Source organism: Apiospora aurea (assembly GCF_038362705.1).
Source record: "Apiospora aurea strain CBS 24483 chromosome Unknown utg000003l_segment0_segment0, whole genome shotgun sequence".
Lineage (NCBI taxonomy): Eukaryota > Fungi > Ascomycota > Sordariomycetes > Amphisphaeriales > Apiosporaceae > Apiospora > Apiospora aurea.
Window position 1 is genome coordinate 261,857 of NW_027117390.1, and position 18,005 is coordinate 279,861.

At 58.0% G+C, this 18,005-nt stretch overlaps 8 protein-coding genes across 8 annotated transcripts; 3 read left to right on the top strand and 5 right to left on the bottom strand.

Moving 5' to 3' along the window:
* Positions 1 to 31: 31 nt before the first annotated feature.
* On the top strand, positions 32 to 1,017 carry PG986_003918 (uncharacterized protein; the record flags this gene model as incomplete). Its single annotated transcript, XM_066840140.1, has 2 exons — positions 32 to 628; positions 772 to 1,017. Coding segments are annotated over 2 exons (843 nt in total), but the record flags the coding sequence as incomplete, so codon positions are not given.
* Positions 1,018 to 1,079: 62 nt separating this feature from the next.
* On the bottom strand, positions 1,080 to 2,208 carry PG986_003919 (4-hydroxybenzoate polyprenyltransferase- mitochondrial; the record flags this gene model as incomplete). Its single annotated transcript, XM_066840141.1, has 2 exons — positions 1,080 to 1,469; positions 1,561 to 2,208. The coding sequence occupies 2 exons, from the start codon at positions 2,206 to 2,208 to the stop codon at positions 1,080 to 1,082; spliced, it is 1,038 nt and encodes a 345-aa protein (XP_066702768.1).
* A 773-nt stretch (positions 2,209 to 2,981) lies between these two features.
* Positions 2,982 to 4,028, top strand: PG986_003920 (uncharacterized protein; the record flags this gene model as incomplete). The annotated part of the gene is made up of 1 exon (XM_066840142.1): positions 2,982 to 4,028. One exon carries the CDS (start codon positions 2,982 to 2,984, stop codon positions 4,026 to 4,028), a length of 1,047 nt encoding a protein of 348 aa, XP_066702769.1.
* Positions 4,029 to 4,209: 181 nt separating this feature from the next.
* Positions 4,210 to 6,013, bottom strand: PG986_003921 (uncharacterized protein; the record flags this gene model as incomplete). The annotated part of the gene is made up of 4 exons (XM_066840143.1): positions 4,210 to 4,404; positions 4,484 to 4,589; positions 4,669 to 4,948; positions 5,083 to 6,013. The coding sequence occupies 4 exons, from the start codon at positions 6,011 to 6,013 to the stop codon at positions 4,210 to 4,212; spliced, it is 1,512 nt and encodes a 503-aa protein (XP_066702770.1).
* Positions 6,014 to 8,358: 2,345 nt separating this feature from the next.
* PG986_003922 (uncharacterized protein) lies at positions 8,359 to 10,131 on the top strand (the record flags this gene model as incomplete). The annotated part of the gene is made up of 1 exon (XM_066840144.1): positions 8,359 to 10,131. One exon carries the CDS (start codon positions 8,359 to 8,361, stop codon positions 10,129 to 10,131), a length of 1,773 nt encoding a protein of 590 aa, XP_066702771.1.
* A 648-nt stretch (positions 10,132 to 10,779) lies between these two features.
* Positions 10,780 to 11,640, bottom strand: PG986_003923 (long chain fatty alcohol oxidase; the record flags this gene model as incomplete). Its single annotated transcript, XM_066840145.1, has 3 exons — positions 10,780 to 11,346; positions 11,443 to 11,528; positions 11,598 to 11,640. 3 exons carry the CDS (start codon positions 11,638 to 11,640, stop codon positions 10,780 to 10,782), a joined length of 696 nt encoding a protein of 231 aa, XP_066702772.1.
* Positions 11,641 to 11,815: 175 nt separating this feature from the next.
* PG986_003924 (GMC oxidoreductase) lies at positions 11,816 to 13,440 on the bottom strand (the record flags this gene model as incomplete). The annotated part of the gene is made up of 4 exons (XM_066840146.1): positions 11,816 to 12,100; positions 12,160 to 12,563; positions 12,607 to 12,917; positions 13,016 to 13,440. 4 exons carry the CDS (start codon positions 13,438 to 13,440, stop codon positions 11,816 to 11,818), a joined length of 1,425 nt encoding a protein of 474 aa, XP_066702773.1.
* A 1,366-nt stretch (positions 13,441 to 14,806) lies between these two features.
* PG986_003925 (carboxypeptidase S1) lies at positions 14,807 to 16,533 on the bottom strand (the record flags this gene model as incomplete). The annotated part of the gene is made up of 4 exons (XM_066840147.1): positions 14,807 to 14,871; positions 14,937 to 15,203; positions 15,285 to 15,798; positions 15,865 to 16,533. The coding sequence occupies 4 exons, from the start codon at positions 16,531 to 16,533 to the stop codon at positions 14,807 to 14,809; spliced, it is 1,515 nt and encodes a 504-aa protein (XP_066702774.1).
* Between the last annotated feature and the right edge of the window lie 1,472 nt (positions 16,534 to 18,005).

An 18,005-nucleotide genomic window follows, 5' to 3' on the forward strand; every position in this document is an offset into this window, starting at 1 on the left:
CCTCAAAGCTAGTTCCCGCGTGCGCTGACAGTCTGTCAAACACCCTCCCCCTGCCCTCAGTCTGGATGGCGCCTTGACCCTCCGCGCGCTCCACCACCCGCACCGCGCCTTCGCCTTCGAGGTGACGTGTCAGCTGGACCACCCGGCCCTGGCGGCGATCCTGGCCGACCCCGGCAAGAAGCCGTCGCGCCATTTCCACCCGCGCCAAGCCGAGTACATCCAGGTGCACCAAGGCCGCGCCGTCGTCGAGGTCGAAGGACATGATGATGCGTCCAGGGCGGCGCGTCAGCGCCTCCTTCTTCTAGCGGGGCCCGACGGGGGCAAGGCGGAAGAAGACGGCGGCGACGAGCTCTGCATCCCGGCCGGGGCCCATCATACGTGGTACCCGTCCGCCGCTCGCGTGGAAGACGCGGACGACGAGGATTGGCGGGAAGAGGGGAAGGGAGAGGTAGGCGATGTGGATGGGTCGTCGCAGCGTCGGGATACGCGCATGACGCGGGTCGTGGTGTCTGGTGAAGCCACGCCCGACTTGTTTCGCCTGGACTGGGCCTTTTTCGAGAACTGGTACGGGTACCAGGACTTGTGCTTCCGAAAGGGGTGCGCGCCCGATCTCATCCAGGTTATGTGTGTAAGTCATCATCGTCCTACTGTTCCCCTTTTCTCCCCTCCACCGCTTTCCAAGGGGTTTTGCGCAATGAAAAGGACCCACCGCAGCTTTCACCATGGAACACATGGGCAAGGGCTTACACAAACCTGTGTGCCCAATATCAGATGTTCGATGCCGGGGGTCGTATCTTTCCCCTGCCCAGCTGGGTTCCATTCCGGCGGACCGTCGCGGTGGCGGTCGGGGTTGCACTGGGGCGATGGCTCGGCGGCCTGCTTGGCTATCAGCCGTACTACAGGGAGTGGACTACAGACTGGCAGCTCGCTTGTGGCAAGATGGAGACGTCTTGGTTTTACCGGCGATTCGCGGACCGTCGTGTCAAGAAGGATTCGTGTGCAAAGAAGCACGAGTAAGATAGGAGAGCAAGGCAAAGTGTTATCCGAGCTAAATGTTATACAATGCGCTCTCTCGTGTCTTAGAAGCCGGCAGGCGTGACACCGCTGCCACCCAAGACGGAGTTCTCCTTGGTGATGTCCGCCCACTCCACCGTCTTGACCCACAGCCTTTCCTGCTTGTCCGCATCCTGGCTCTCGGGCGAGCTCTCGGCCTTGGCCGCGCCATGGAAATAGCCTTTAACGAGTACACCGTGAGCGGCCGGACCCACGGCGAGCTCCACAATGTCGGCCGCGGCCTTGGCCGAGGTGCGCAGCGTCGGGTTCCCGAGGGCGAGGAGCGGCCGGAGGGGCTGCAGGACGAACCGCTGTATCACGCGCAGCTGCGTCGGGGTGTTGGTGCGCAGGGCGCGCGAGTCGGACAGGCTGCCGGGGTCGACGGCGATGGCCGTCACGTTGCTCAGGGTCGAGTCCTGTTGTAGATGGGGGTTAGAGTCAGGGAAAGGAGTTATGTGGCGGAGAAAAGAAGGTAGAGTAGGGTGGGAGGAAGAAACCCGAACTCGCCTTTTCCAGACGACGGTTGAGCGCGTACATGAACGCGACGATGGCCAATTTGGAATTGGCATATCGCTGGAACCCTCGGCCGGCGTAGTCGCCACCCGCGACACCGCCCGCGTCCTCGAGCTGGACCAGGCGGTCGAGGTCCTCCGGCAGGCCCGGCGGAATCTTCTCCAGCCCGTTCTTGCCGGGCCAGTGCGCGTCGCTGGCGAAGAAGACGACGCGGCCCGGGGCCGCCTTGTCGAAGCTCCCCAGCAGCCGCAGCGCCAGGGCGGCCTGGGCGACGTGGTTGATCTGGAACGTCCTCTCGTACCCGTCGGCCGTGGCCTGGCCCGCCGCGACCAGGTTCCAGTGGAAGGCGTTGGCGACGAGGGCGCGCAAGGGCGGGTACGTGCCCTGCGCGACGCCGGCGGCGACGTGGTCCGCGAACGCGTGCACAGCACGCAGGGAGGCGAGGTCGAGCGCGTGGACGGTGGCGCGGGCGCCGGAGAACCGGGCAATGACCTCCTTCAGCTTGGCCGTGTTGGCATCGCGGCTGGAGGCGTCGCGCACCGTGAGCAGCAGGGTCAAGTCGGGGTGTTTGGTCAGGAGGTGCGCGACGGCGGGAACGGCCAGGGATCCGTTAGCGCCGGTAATGATCACGCTGCCCGTCATGGCGGTTTGATGGCGCGCGAAATATCTGGTTTAGAGACTTTGGTCGACCTAAGGATGGTAGGCATTTGTCAGTACGCACGACGGGTCGTTCTGAGAGTGAGAAGCGCCATGCAATATTATCGGACTGCGAGGGACTGCTTTCCCCTCTATTTTGCTATTGACTTGTGTCTTTTGTTCCTACAAGTACACAGAAGGTATCCTGGCGGTGCCATGCATGAGCCGATATTAATTACATGCGACGTCACGTCGTACAGCAGCCATGGAGGCCGAGCCAACCCGTTGAAAATGTATTACTTGGCGCATATCGGAGCTGTCTTATTTGCTACTCGACTGATCATAAATACATGTCATGTGTCCCGCTGCTGCACCGGGCTCACACGTATCGGGCAAATTGCCCGATCAGCGTTGTGCGATTTGATATTATCCGAAAGTAACCGGGCGGCTTCTGCTGTCCTATCAACCAGGACCTGAGTCGCATTGCAGGCAGGATTTATTCGTCATCGTCAATCTTGGTCAAGCTTGGCCTTATGCAATGGCAATTACACAGCAGAAATGCAACATTTCTTGACGAGCAAGTGATACGAGGCGGTCTTTGTACGCAGCCCAATACCGAAGACACTGCATCTGCATACGGATACGGAAAGTCACGTATGCATTCAACTTACTGGTGAAGCACGTTGCTGGCCTGAACCCGATATCGTCATGGAATCTAGTAAAAGCTTTCGTTCCCGCCCCGTCACTCAGGGCCTTGTAGGTCACGCCTCGTAGCAACCATGGCTCAGAAACGTGCGCACCAAGGCGACCCCGTCAGCCTGTACGCCGGCGGCGACCGCCCCATGTGGGTGGACTACGTGCCCGCGTCCTGGCGCCCGTTCATCCAGCTGACACGCATCAACTTCGCCGCCCCCGTGCTCTTGGTGTACTTCCCACACCTGTACGGCGTGCTTCAGACCGCCATCGTGCGGAGGCAAAACAGGAACAACGGTGGCGCCGTCGACGATGATGGCGGCCCTGTCCCGCTCCGGGACGTGCTCCGCGTCGCCCTCCTCCTGCTGGGCGGCAGCTTCTTCTACTCCATGGCCGCCCACGCATGGGACGACATCGTGGACGCGCCGCTGGACCGGCTCATGGCGCGGACGCGGAACCGCCCCGTCGCCCGCGGCGCCGTCAGCGTGCGGGCCGCGCTCGTCTTCACCTTGGCCCAGGCCCTGCTCGCCGCGTCCTTCTTCCTGGTGCTCCCCCGCGCGGCGGCGAGGTGCGCGGTCCCGTCCGTCGTATCCTGTTTCTATTACCCGTGGGCCAAGCGCCACACGCACCTGCCCCAGCTGGTGCTGGGCTTCTGCCTAGCCTGGGGCGTCATGACGGGCAGCGCCAGCCTGGGCAGCACTTACGGCGATAATAATCACCAGGGCCGCCGGGCCGTGTGGGAGGATGCGGCGCGCCTGTCGCTCGTCTTGGTCTGTACCCTTTGGACGGTCATCTACGACACCATATACGCCTCCATCGACGTCCCGGAAGACCTCCGGCTCGGCCTCATGAGCACGGCGGTGCTGTTCCGGCACCGCCTGAAACCGTTCCTCGGCGTCATGTTGGGCGGCATGGGCCTTTGCCTCGCCTATTGCGGCGCGGCGTCGGGCATGGGGCTTTGGTACTTCCTGTTCGCCGTGGGCGGTAGCTTTGTCCCGATAGGGTGGATGATATACAGGGTCGACCTGAGTAGTACGACCAGCTGCTACCGCTGGTTTTCCAGGGGCTTCTGGCTGCCGGGCCTCGCCATCATGGTTGGCTTAGGGGCAGAACTACTAGCAACTCCAGGATAGCTATAGGCAGACAATGCTTCTGGTTTTTGGAGATCCTGGTACAAGAATTTACATGGAGCTAGAAGGGAGACGGTGCTCGTATTGATCATTCAATAGAACTATCGTACTTGAAACAAGATAACTTGAGATCCTTCGCCCGCCCGTGAGACTTTACGAGATAGTCGTGACACTGATTGACCAACTAAAAGTGGCCACTTTGCTTCTCGACATATACCGGCCAGGAGTGAGGCACGCGGGTGATGTACGCCTTCCACTGCCACCTGTTCTCCGGATCAACCTGGCGGAACGAGTAGTCCCGCACAAGTGTAGCCGCAATCTTGAAAAGCTCCATCTGCGCCAGGTTCTCGCCAGGACACTTATTCCCACCAAGCCCGAACTGTTATGTTTCCAGCGCTCATCAGCAAAACTCCACCACTATGGGAAATGAAATGGGCATCGAAGCGTCTTTTGCTTACCGCTATCCAGTACTTCATCTTCGAGGAGATGTCCTCGGCGAACCACCTGTCTGGGTTCCATTCCCCCGCGTCTGGCCCCCAGCACTCCTTTGATAATTGCATGACACTAGATAGGAATGAACCCTGTTAGATTCAACGCACATGATAGTCACTTCACGGCCCAGACGAAACAAATTCTTACTTACTTTGGATTGATGGAAAGCGTCGTACCCTCCGGGAAATGCCGGTCCCCGATCGAGAGCCCGCCCTTTGGCGCCATCCTGGCGAGACCCATGGGGCTGGGACCAAACACGCGCACCGCCTCGTTCACGCACGCGCGCAGGTACGGCAGCCGCTGGGAATCGTGGTACGAGACGACGCGGTCCTGGCAGAAGCCCCGCGCGCGTTCGGCCTCGATCTCGCGACGGGCGCGCGCCCACGACGGCGGGTTCGCGATCATGTGGTAGACGAAGGATTGAATGGCGCCTGCGACGTACATCACCGTTCAGTACTCATTCTTGGTCGAGAAAGTAGGGGGAAAGGATGGGAGAAAAGAAGAAAACGGGGTTACTAGTTTGGGAATGGGCAAAAGCAAAGGTAGAAGCGAAAAAGGGGCTGACACGAGACGGTATCCGACGCCGCCGACATCGTAATAATGACCTGCGCCTCGACGTCACGCTGGCTCAGCGCGTCCGGATTCTCCCGCTGCGCCCTCATCCAGTGCGCCAGGACGTCGAAGCGCGCGTCCCCCTTATCGTCGCCGCCGCCGTCGCCCCAGCGGCGCCGCAGGGCCGCGCGGACGGTGCGCAGCACGTGCCCGCCGGCGAGGAGCCCCGTCCACGTGACGGCGGGGTTCGCGACGAGCAGGACGTGCAGGGGCCAGAAGTGGCCGGCGACGGCGGCGTAGCGGTTGAGCGCCGCGCTCTGGGCGAGGTGGCCGCCGAGGTCGCGGCCCGCGGCCAGGAAGCCGAGGGGGCGCGAGAAGAGGGCCTCGCCCGCGACGTCGAGCGCCGCGAAGGAGAGGTACCGGTTCAGGTCCATGGGCTGCCCTGAGGCGGCGTGCTCGTCCAGCCGGTCGAGCAGGCAGGCGATGACGGCGTCAAAGTGCGGCTCGGCGCGGAGCAGGTTCGAGAGCTGGAAGGCGGGCGCGAAGAGTCGGGCGCGGACGGCCTTGGCTTTGGGGTCGAGGAGGGACGGCGTGTTGACGTAGCGGTAGTCGGGTAGGGCGAATACGCGATACCAGTCCGCCTTGCGCAAGGGGGCTTGCAGGATCAGCGCGGGTCCGTCCGGATGGCTGACACTGACTTCGTTTGGCGCTAGCCTTACAAAGTGTCCATATCTCTCATGGAGTGCCCTGGTCCAGGTATTGTTGTCTCCACGGAAGATGTGGTATGCGTGACATAGTCGGGAGACCGAGGCAAAGTAGGGGCCAGGTACATTGGCCAACGGAGATCGATGCCGGGCATTCAGAACCAGGCGGACGACGAGAGTCAACAGTAGGATAACTAAGTAAGCTTGCCAGTTTTCCGGTCTGAAATTGGAGCTCTCCATCATGGCCAATAATGAACCGTGGGTTTACTAAAAGGGAGTGATGGTCCTTATTGACCCCTTTCCTTGTGTACAGGTTCAGAGTCAAATGGAAGTCTGCTGTTTTGCTTTACCCCAAAAGCTTTTTTGGAGTCCAGGTTTCAGCACTTTATGTCAGGCTTATTTCGTGTAGTTTTCCCCGAGGGTAGTGGTTGCGCAACACGTAGCATTGAGGTCTGCTGCAGTGCGACCTGGCGCGCAACCCCGCATGCTTCATACATCTCCGCGTCCCCCTTGTACTCTCTCATATCTCGCAGACACTGAACGGGTGACCTTGAATACGCAGGCATGACTATAGGACCGAGACGGCACGTATAGACGCACAATTATATAAAGACGCATTCAATTTCTGGCGCGATAGAGCGCAGCAGGCTCACGAAGCAGGATCCCTTGGCTCCCTTCGGACCGGAGAGTATGGCCAGGCTCTGGACGGTCGCGTGCCAGTACGACCCCTTGCCGGATGTTCCAGACGCTTCAGAACGGTGGGGCTTTGTTCTCTCGCTCAGTCGCCTAGATGGGAGTGGCATCACTGGATGAATCTGTTCACTGGGGCTACAAGACCACCATTGTTGACCACGTCTTCATGGCCCAATCAGTAAAGAGGGAATCGCAGTATCCACTGCCAAACGTGTCTTGCCGAAGGTGGCTTTATCCTAGGTAGAGACATCCAATCAAAATCGGTTGTCCATTATGTTTGTATCTAAAATAAATATTTAGGCTGCGAATGCCTGAACACTCCATGGACCAAGTTCAAGCATATGATATGGAATATCCACCGGGGACCTAATGCACGATATCTAGAATGGACCAGGCTGTCAGGTCAGCTTGTGGGCGGAATAGCTTCCACGAACCCCGGCTGGCAGGCGGAGGCACAGCCCGAGCTGAAAACGTGAGCCAAACATAGAAGGTGGGGGTTGACCGGGGGCTGCGCCAAGACGAGGAAGCTGTGGGATCCTGGCATCCACGCAAATCAAGCGATTTTCGATATATGGTTATATCCAATGACTCAGCTCTCTTCAATAGTCGATATTATCAGCTTGCTGCGGCATGGACCAGCTTGGGACAAGTTGTGGTTGGCCATGATCTGGTGCCAGATCCGGGGTCGAAAGGCCCCCTGTCAGGGCTTCCACCAATCACACCTTGACTGGCAAAGACTCTGGCATTCCATGTAGCGCCAATAGTCGATCGATCAAATCCGTAGAATGGTCTTCTTGAAAGAATAGAGCCCCTTGGCCAAGTGCATCCAAGTATGGGGAGGGTGTTAGTTCCATGACGATGCTGTGCAGTGCATGAACCACAGCTGAACTGGAGCAGCCCCGTTCCTAGGGCTGGAGCCTAGCCCGGCCAAGACCCATCTATAAGGCAATGAATGCATGTGTGCCATGCTTCCGGAATCCTTCCAATGCACGTAAGCTGCTGAACTGCTGACACTATATTCAAGGCTGTTTCGGTGTCTGCCTTGTGGACTGGACTTGACGACCCACCAGTGACGGAGGCGCGGGCCCCCAATTACATAGCCTCAATCTTCATCATGTCAGCCGCTGGTGGTGGGTTCTTAATCGGGATACCGAAATCCGGAATCATTGCCGTACATATCTTCACCTGTCTTTTGATTGGAGGATTATTCTATCTAGGATAGGCAGACGTGTTGCTGGAAACTCCAAAGTGTCTTCTCGCCTTTATCGACACGGACTGCCAATCCCCCAGCGTCAAAGCGGCATCCATAAGGCCTGGTTTATGGACAAAGCTTGAGGCACAGCAATAGCGGTAAAGTCTCTCGGTCAAAAGCGTTACTCATTCGAAAATCCAATGCCACTACTAGGTTGCCTATTCGAGGTCTTTTCTCTATCCAGCAGGGTGTAGGTCCACTGGCCCCAGCCGGAACGTCTCCCCTTTTCATGCCCCTGGATGATGACTGTATTGTATACCTGGTATTGTGTGGCTTCCGCCCGGCCCCCACGCCCGAACGCATAGCATAACTGCTGACCAGGCTCATCCTTCGGGCTGGCGACATCAATAAAGATAGGCAGTGAGACAGGGGTGTAACTCAAGGGGTTAATATCGTTTGGACATGTGACATAGTGGTTGGCGCGTATTAGAATATATAAATGATCCTTCGAGTTCGTGCAAAAAGAAAAAAGAAAAAAAAATCTCCAGGCTGTTCGCTGCGAACCTTCGAGTAATTCTCGCATCAGCTCAAGATGGCACTCAACGATCTCCCTTTTTCCTTTGGGTCCTCTTTGCCATTATTCCACCGGCACCTCAAGTCTTCAATTAGGAACATGGAGGTGCTCAGTCACGGGAGCGTCATGCCAGGCATAAGAGGCAATACATCTACGACGGCTGTAGATCCTGCTTGCTCGCCCGCTACTAGTACAGGCACCGCTTTCGGAGACGGCATAGACGGCGACTACTTGGCCGACGTCCTGTTCAGCACATTGGGGCATCTGGTCATACTGGGCTCGCTATGGCTGCTAGTCAACGCCGTCTGGGCTACCAACATTGGCAAGCTGGTGGCGAGACGGCTTAGTCGCAAGAAGGCACGCCAGCTGCACCCACACAGAACCTCAACCCTCACCTCCGACTTTACCGTGGGGTCTAGTGCGGAAAAGCGGTATGACAAATTTGACGTCGTTATCGTCGGTGCTGGCATATCCGGGATCAACACAGCCCACCGCCTAAAGACCAAAGTGCCCCATCTGACATTTACTATCCTCGAAGGACGCGGGGATGTCGGCGGCACCTGGGACACGTTCCGATACCCCGGAGTCCGCACCGACTCCGACATGTACACGTACGGATTCTCGTGGAATCCCTGGACCCACGGCCCCAGCTTCGCTCAAGGCAGCGCTCTGATGGCCTACCTCCGCGAATCCATCGCCAAAGCCGGGCTCGGTCCATACATCCGGCTAAACCGCCGCGTCGAGTCTGCGGACTGGTCCTCCAAAGCCAAGTCGTGGACACTGGACGTGGCAGGCGCCGAGGGCCGCCACCGAACGATCCAGTCGCGGTTCGTGGTCCTCGGCACCGGCTGCTTCGACCACGACTCCGCCCCCAAACCCGACATCCCCGGCCTCGACGCGTTCCAGGGCCGCGTCATCCACCCGCAGTGCTGGCCCGAGGACTACGACCACACCGACCAGCGCATCGTCCTCATCGGCAGCGGCGCCACCGCCGTGACCCTGCTCCCCAGCCTCGCCGCAAGGGCCGCCCACGTCACCATGCTCCAGCGCAGCCCGACGTACATCGTGCCCATCGCGCAGCGCCAACAGCTGCGCCTCCCCGCGCGCCTCCGCCGCTACCTCTTCACCGCCGCCACCTGGCTGCACACGACGGCCTGCCGCCTCTGGCCCGCGCGCATGCGCGCGCGCTTCCAGAGACTGGCCCTCGCGCAACTGGCGGGAGACCAAGGCCGCATGGAGAGCTTTACGCCGCGGTACGACCCCTGGCGGCAGCGGCTGTGCTTCAGCCCCGAGGGCGACTTTTACGCGGCGCTGCGGTCCGGCCGGGCCGACGTCGTCACGGCGCGCATTGACGCGGTGGTGGAGAACGGGGTGCGGCTGTTGCCGTCGTCGAGCGACAGTGGAGACAGGACCACAGTGGTAGAGGCCGACGCCATCGTGACGGCGACGGGCATGCGCATGCTCCTGGGCGGCAAGATCGCGATAAGCGTCGACGGGAAACGCGTTGAGATGGGGGACCGGCTGCTGTGGAACAGCTGCATGCTGCAGGACGTGCCGAACCTGTTCCTGCTGATCGGGTACCCCAACGCCTCCTGGACCCTGGGCGCAGACAACACGGCGCTATCCATCTGCACGCTGATTAGAAAGATGAGCAAACCGAACAGGGCGCTGGTTGCCATCCCCAGGCTTTCCGGGGTAGAGGCGGAAGAGCAGGATCTCGAGGGTAAGGTGAAGGGGGTGTCGATGTGGGACCTGACGTCAACCTATGTACGAGATGCGCAGAAGCGCCTGCCAAAGTGTGGGCGGACAGGCCCGTGGAGGCGGAGGAGCAACATAGTGGTCGACTATGTGCGGGCGCGGTGGGGCTTTGATGGGAGTGGTTTAGAAGTCGGGGGGTGATAGGAGGAGTCGCTAGATCAGGAACTCTATGCTGCATGCTCCTATGTATATTATCTCATGAGATCGGTTCGATACCATCCTTTGATATTACAGTGTAGTACATGTTATTAAGTACACCACTTTCGCGAACCAGATCAGGGCTATTGCATCTCACTGCCTGTTTCTTGACTCCCCTATCGGAGATATGACAAGTCATGCACCCCTTCTGAGACACTGCAACCTTGAAGACCGAATAGATTAAACGGCTGTCAGACAATGCATTGGCAATAGGAAGCACAGTCCGTGGTCCAAGTCCCAACCTCGACATCCACTGGCTTCTGGCCTAAGAAACCTGCTGCTGAGTCCCTTGATTGGCGGACACTGCACTTTCGAGCGACAGCGTAGTATCCCAATTAGAAAAAAAAGGCATACTTCAGCCAAATATTTTCCAACTCCATTGGGAGCAGAAGAGTATTCCAATATCATCAGGCGACATAGGTACTCCGCTTATTCGACCTAGTCTCAACGTTTCACATTGTCGTCATCAACATCGTAACCCCTTTCCTTGATTCTATCTCATTCATTTCCATCGCCCCTCGCCCCCCTTCCGCAGCGCATCCAGATCCCCCGCAATCCCCCGTGCAATCCAGTCCGCCACCGCCATCGTCGTCACCATAGGATTGACCCCCGTCGCGCTCGGCAGCACACTAGCATCCGCCACGTAGAGCCCCTCCGCAACCCCCAGACCTTGCCCCAGGGATCCACGACCCCGTCCTCCTCCTTCCGGCTCATGCGACACGACCCCATCTGGTGCGCGCACGCCCAAGGCGCCGTAGTCGGGTTCCCGACGCGCCGGAGACGGCGGATCCAGGCCTCAAACCGCGCGTCTTCCGTGTCTTTTTCTCTGTCGGACATGACGTTGTTCGTGGCCAGGGTGGACGTAGGCGCCCACACGATAAAGGGCGGCACGTTGGGCAGGAACGGCTGAATCTCCTCGGCGCCCGTGGCGCGGCAGATGCGCGCGAGCGCCACGATGCCCTCGAGCACGTGGGCGCGGTCGAAGGCGCTCGGCGTGTAGGCGACGCGGGTCTGGCCCGTCTGCGGGTCGGCGTAGACGCGGCCCGTGTTGCGGTCCCGCGGGATGCAGATGAAGGTGTCGAGGTTGCGGTACCGGAGCGCCTTGAGCTTGAAGTCGAGACCGCTCGTCGCCGGGTATGCGGAGTAGATGAGATAGGGCTGGGGCCAATGTGAGCTTGTATCCGACTATGAGGAGGCTGTATAATGACCAGGTGACAATGGAAATAGTCGTAGGGAAAAGGTAGAATCACGTACCACCATACAAGTTCCCTCTAGCGTGACGCCGTGGCCCTGGCCGTCAAGATCTTCGAACGCTGTACAGACGCTACTGATGGCGCATCCTTGATAAAATGATGACATATCAGTTCAGATGGACGTGAGAGTTGGGTTCCAATGCAATTGCAACTTACCATCCATCGGATTCACGTCCTCGTTCCAGAAGGCGCCAAGCATATTGACGGGATGCAAGTAGAGATTCCGACCGATCTGGGGGTTCTACGCACAGGAGGTCCGGTCAGTACCTGGGTTTCGAAGGGACAACTGCGGCAACAACTTACCCCTAGTCCACTCCGCTGAAGCAACAGCGGACTCGAAAACGTGCCGCCCGCCACAATGACGCGCTTCGCCCTTATCTTGACTTCCCGCACGGTCCGCTCGTGGAGCGGGCCGCTGTTCCCCCGTCCGCGTCCCTCGACACCCACTTGCCGCTGACCCCTGCCGCCTTCTTCCCGCTCGCAAAGTCCTCGAAATCGATGCGCTCGACCTCGAACCCCTCGACAAACTCCGCCCCCGCCCGCGCCGCCGCCGGCAGCCAGCTGGCCGCGGGCCCCTGCTTCCCGCCCGAGCCGCAGCCCAAATGACAATGGCCGCAGTGGTGGTCGCGCCCGCCCGAGTTGTGCGGCGTCACCTTGGCCTTCCAGCCCATCCTGGCCGCGCCATCGAGCAGGACTTTCCCCGGTGGTTCTGGCGGACGTGTTCGTCCGAGACGCCCATGAAGTCGCACACGCGCTCCAGGCTCTCCTGAAATTTAGGAGTATTGAAGAAGCCCAGCCCCCGGTTCGCAGCCCAGTCGTCGAGCACGTACCCCGGCGTCTTGAGGGAGACGCCCCAGTTCACGCTGCCGCCGCCGCCCCAGGCGCCGCCCGCCACCGCCGAGACCGAGTTGTCGTCGGTCGAGATGACTCCCCGGTTCAGGAACAGGTTCGTCTCGGCCGTGTCGGACCGCATCGGCAGCTGCGACGGCGGGAAGTAGTACCCCTTCTCCACCACGAGGACGCGGTGCCCCCCTCGGCCAAGACGCGCGCGCAGACGCCGCCGCCGCACCCGGATCCCACGATGACGACGTCCGTGTCGAGGACCACGGCGGCCCGAGCCTGCTTCCCCCATCACCATCACCATCACCATCGCCGCCTTCGCTACTCTCCGAGGCCGCTGCTGGGAACTGTTTGAAGACGTACTCCGGGGGTGGTGGCCTTTCAGTCGCAGCCGCCGCCGCCGCCGCTTTCTCTGCGTAGTCCTCCGGCACGTCGACGTAGCCGCTAAGCTCGCGGAACAGCGGGCTGGTCTGGACCCACGTCTTGGTCCCGATGCTGGTGAGCGACTTGGCCATGCCCCGGATCGCCGTGATGCAGGAGCCCCGCCACGACCGCAGAACCGACTCGCGGGCCTCGCCGTCCAGCTCGTAGAAGGGTTTGGTGTGGCCAGTGAGGGCGTAGCTGCCAAACTTGGTCCTGCAGTCCCAACACTTTGCATTAACATATTATCTTTGGATAAGCAGAGTCGTACGAATAGCACACGAGCAAATGTTGTCCGTTGCTCAATCACGTACCCAAGAAGATAAGTCACGGTCCCGAGCTGCTTCCGCGCATCTGGCGAAATCGTCGATAGGGTCCGTACCAAGTGATTCCGAAAGTCCTGGATCTCCGACGGCTTCTCGGACAGGTAGGCCGCGAACGCCTCGCGGCTAGGCGGCGTCACCATGCAGCTCTGCATCTTCTGGTAGTGCGACTCGAAGAGCTCCTTCGAGAGGGCTTGATGGCCATTGTCAGCAGGGCTTTTGCCGTCGCTGTTGACAGCAACGACAAGTTCTTCACCGCTTGCTGCTGCTGCTGCTGCAATGGGCGGGACCACCGTGTCCATGAGGGCGTACAGGACGCGCCATTGCGTGTCGTCGAAGAAGGTCGCGGGCGGCGGGTCGGAAATGGGGACCGCGATGTGCGAGTGAGGGTGATTGTTGTCCGTCTGGGCCGACATCCTTGGCAAATCCAGCCAGCCAGGCAGCCAGCCAGCCAATATTCTTCTGTGTTACTTTGTGCAGGTAGGCACCCGACGGGCCAAGAATCGTTTCAGCCGCGCGGGGAGACGGTCGGGTTAGCGGATTAAGGGCTGTCTTGCCGAGAGCCAAGCAAACCAACAGGATCAGAAGAAAAGTGAGATGGGAAAAAGTGGCAAAAGTGAGGTTTCGGATTGAATCTGTAATTATGAAGAAAAGGGTATGATCGAAATGTATGTACGGGCACATCAAGTACTGCTGTTTTGCCAATATGCGAATCCGAGCTGCAGGTGCAGATCCATCATGTCATGGCCGCACCGTGCATCTGGTGTTTTAGTCGGGAGGTATAAACTTTTGGTGAAGCACCTTGGACGACTGACCGCACTGCAATCAAAACGCCGAGAACCTCGGAACCTGCGTCCGGAGACAGGGAGACGGCTGCGCAATCCAAAGATGTAACGCCGCGTCTTGCACAGCAATATTCTTTCTTCGCATGCACGGCTCTTCAGCTGGGAGCGTGATCTTCCACCGACGAGGAAGGTTTCTAGACTGTAAATAGCGTAGCCGTTCGTATTGCTTGGGGTCTCCCCGCGTTTTAGCCCCATGCAAGCTAAGACGGTGGTGGCTGTCAGATGCAATCTTCAGCATGCGGGGTTGGCTGCATTGGGAGATTCTGCCGAGGAGGGATAGGGAGGGATTGGAAAAGTCGAAATATCTAACATGATCTCTTTCCCTTTCCAAATTCCAGTCACATTGCGAGGTACCGAACCTTGGGAGACAAGATTTGAATGGGAGCCGCCAGCGCTACCGACGTTATCGAAGCTTGTGCCTTTTTCTAGTGGATGAAGCAGGATGTAAGGGGGCTTGGGTTTAGCTGCATCTGGCCAGACCGTTTCGTTTCAAGCAGTTTCGAAGTTGCAAAAGAGTTGAGGCTAGGAACAGACAATTTTATCCAGCCGGATCAGGCCAACACTAGAAGGCCCGAGCATGATGAGACACATTCTAGCCCATTGCCGGATTCGAGATCGTCGGGTCAAACGTAGCGCCGTTCGACCGATGTGCCAGAATACTTATTAATACGAGACTCTGCCGACACTCTTCGATTCCGTTTTCTTTTTTTTTTCTTTTTTTTACACCGATCCAAGGCCGAGATGTGTCGGTCCACAATGCCACATAATTACCACACTGGAGAAAAAGGGAAGTTTCGAGATAAACGGATGTTTTTAGAGATACTGAACGCTTTTATGGGGTCAACATGCAAGAACAATCATCGCCTTGCCCAGCAAAACACTAATATCAACAGCTTGCTCCTAACGCTATTGGTAACATTCCACAATCCCAGTTGCATTATGTGGATGAGATGCCCTTCTTCTGCATGGTCTGCATGAAGACTTGCAAAGCGGTTTCGGGCTCTGGCATTCATAGTCAGCATACCACTAGGACGCACATCTTGGGGATCATGTATACGAAGGCTTACGATAATAGGGCACTTCATGACCGGCGGCATAGACTTGAAGATAGGTGAAGTTCTTCACCGTCTTATACTTGCCCGTCTCCTTCCTATTCACGGTATAAGGCTGCAGATCCTTCGCGTTGAGCTCGTCCGACCCATCAAAGTCCACCGCGTTGGCCACCGCCTGAACACCCATATAGTTGCAGATCCAGTCCGCGTCACCGGCCCAGACCAGAACCGTGACGCCGGACTGGACGACATCAGAGAGCGTGTCGAGGAACGAGCGGGTATCTGCACAAGAAGGCAAATAAGAGAAAGGTTAGTCCAGATACCATCAAGGCTTTCTACGAACGGCCGGGTTTCGCCACTTACTATCACCAGTGTTCGAAAACTTCTGGTATGCCGCGCTAGGGCATTCCTGGTATGAGGACTGGGCACCAATCGCCTTCTGTACACTCTGTTTGGCCAGGTAGTTCTTGTACTGGCCGGGCGGGTACGGGTCGTTGGACAACTGCCGCACGTCGTACGGGTCAAAGTCGGCCTCGCCCATGATGGCGTTCTCGATATCCTGGACACGGGTGTCTTGTGCTCCGCTGCACAAGTCGTCCGTGCCCCCGCTGTAGCAGCCGTTGATGGCCGGCTCGCAGTCCGAGATGTACGTGTTCATGTACTCCGAGTAGTCCTCGGGCGTCAGGATCTGTTTGTAGCTGTTGTTGGCGCTGTAGTCGATGTAGGCCCGGTACTGCATCTTGGACTCGAACCAGCCGTTGTTAATCCCGACGGCAACCAGGTTGATGGGCTCCCCGGTCACGTTGCCCGCCTTGATACCGGCGTTCTGCTGCTGGACATACGAGGCAAACTCGGGGCCGTAATGACCGCCGTAGGACTGTGTCTTCGATTAGCCACAACACCTGGGTAGAGTGTAAAGCAATGTGAGCGTTGACGACCATACCTCGGTAAAGATACCAAAATCACGGCTTTCGTACTGGGGGAACTGCGCATAGAAGGATTGCAACAGGGCCCAAACTTGGGGGGCAGCTGACACCGTGGAATTCACGGTGTCGTTGCCGTAACTGAACCCGACACCAATAGGCTGGTCGATGTAGAGCATGTTGGCGTAGTTATTGAAGCTGTAGGGGTTTAGGGACGGCGTCGAAGATCCATTGTAGAACTGGCAAGGTCCGTTCTCCTGGAAGAGCCCGATCATGGAAGAGCACCCCGGACCCCCGTTGAACCACGTCGCCAGAGGTGCCGTGGTTGGGTTGTCACGCGCTTCGAAGAACCTGACGGAATTGTCAGTAAGCAAAAGGGGAGACAGAGTTGGGGCCGCGGGAATCATGAGAAAGGACGCGACTTGCCAGAAGAACATGTTCATGTCGGGGCCAACGGAGATGTAGCCTGAGTACTGGTTGACGCCGCTGGTGGTCTCGCATATGCCGGAGTTGTTGACGAACGAGAGCTTGGAGCGAGTATCTGCGTGCTCGAAGACGTTGTAGTTGATGCCATTCCGCTCCTCGGTGTACCTCTTGTCCAGGCCGCTAGCTGGGCCCGGAAGTGCTGCTGCGAGGGTCGCCAACGTGGCCGAAAGGCCCGCCGCCATAGAAGCCGTAGAAATATGCATCGCGAGTATTTGACGGGCGTTACTGGTTTCAGGACGCGGGTTGCCACGAACTGATGAAGCGAATGGGAGGTATGTAGGGATGGAAACGAATTATCAATGTGAGCAGCCCGAATTTATAATGAAGTGCCAGAGAAAGCTGTTTGTAATAGGTAATGAATGCAAGCTGCCCGGTTCGAAGGACTGCAGAGTGCAAACATCCAGGTCAGGACCGGCATCGACGGGACATGGTTCTGGTCTGTCATCGCAAGTGAAGAGATAAGTTTAGGTAGCGGGTATGCATGAGCGATCGTGTGAATGGAAGTTGCCATTCGACATATGCACCTTCCCAGTTTTGGTCACGACTTTACCCGATGCGGAAAGAGGACGTACCCAGTCGAATATCTGATGTAAGCAGGTATGATGACCCCAACGTCGAGTTGAAGGAGGCTGGTAAGTCAAACCCCCACCCAAAGGCCGGCGCCAACGACTCCCGCCCCTTTCACTGACTGACCGCATGCCGCCTGGTGGGGACGGCTTTAGGACCAATTAGGATATCAGGTATCTTCGGATTGCCAGAGTTTACGCCGTCGAGGACTTCGGTTTCTGTTGTTACATCCGCGGGTTATATGAAGTATCGAAAGTTCTCCGCTCTTCAGGCCGTATTTGGCAGTCAAGGGTATACATTACATCGGCCTCTGATGGAGGTAACAGAGGCAAGACGCATCCAATCAGCCGTAAAGCTCATCGTGAACATCGGCGTGGATGGCAGACGGGCTGAGTTGAGAATGACATCTGCATTTGCTAAAGACGGAGTTGCGTGCCGAGATCTGCAAGATTAGCGTGGGTGCTTGCGGCATTTGTAGCACCCAATCACCGACTCAGGTGCCATCCATTTCCGGTAAACTACTTCCTGCGCTACCCGAGAGGCTGGGCAATGAGACACGATATCGCCATAGGCAATACACAATGTCGTCTTCCGTGATTCATTTCGTGGCATGCGTGTACGCGTGGTGGTGTATGAAAGTTTCATATAGACAGATGCGTTCTGTAGTGTTTTGTTTCCTGAAAAGTATGTTTATACGTGCTCATACCATACGTGCGGTGGCAAACACAGGCAAACTCAGCAGTTGACTTGGCTTAACCTACACACCCCGCAAAACGAGCCTCAAAATCTGTAACCCTGATATCGCATGCCCGTTGGCGAGTCAGGTGCCACAGCCGCATGACAAAACTCATCTTTCAACGGCCTCGCTGCGAACAAACTTATTCTGTGCCATATCGGCTTTTGTCTGCTGTAGTCGCCGGGAAGTGGATACTGGTTCTATCACGGTCGTCCATTTGGGGGAGATCCACGACGCCGATTACGATCCCGGGGAGTGGGGGGTCACTCCGGCGCGGGTCCCTGATTTTGTCTGTCCATCAATTCCAAGAATGGCATACCAGGAGCGACCAATTACATGCTTCCGACAGAAACCTCAAAATTAAGCCTGCAC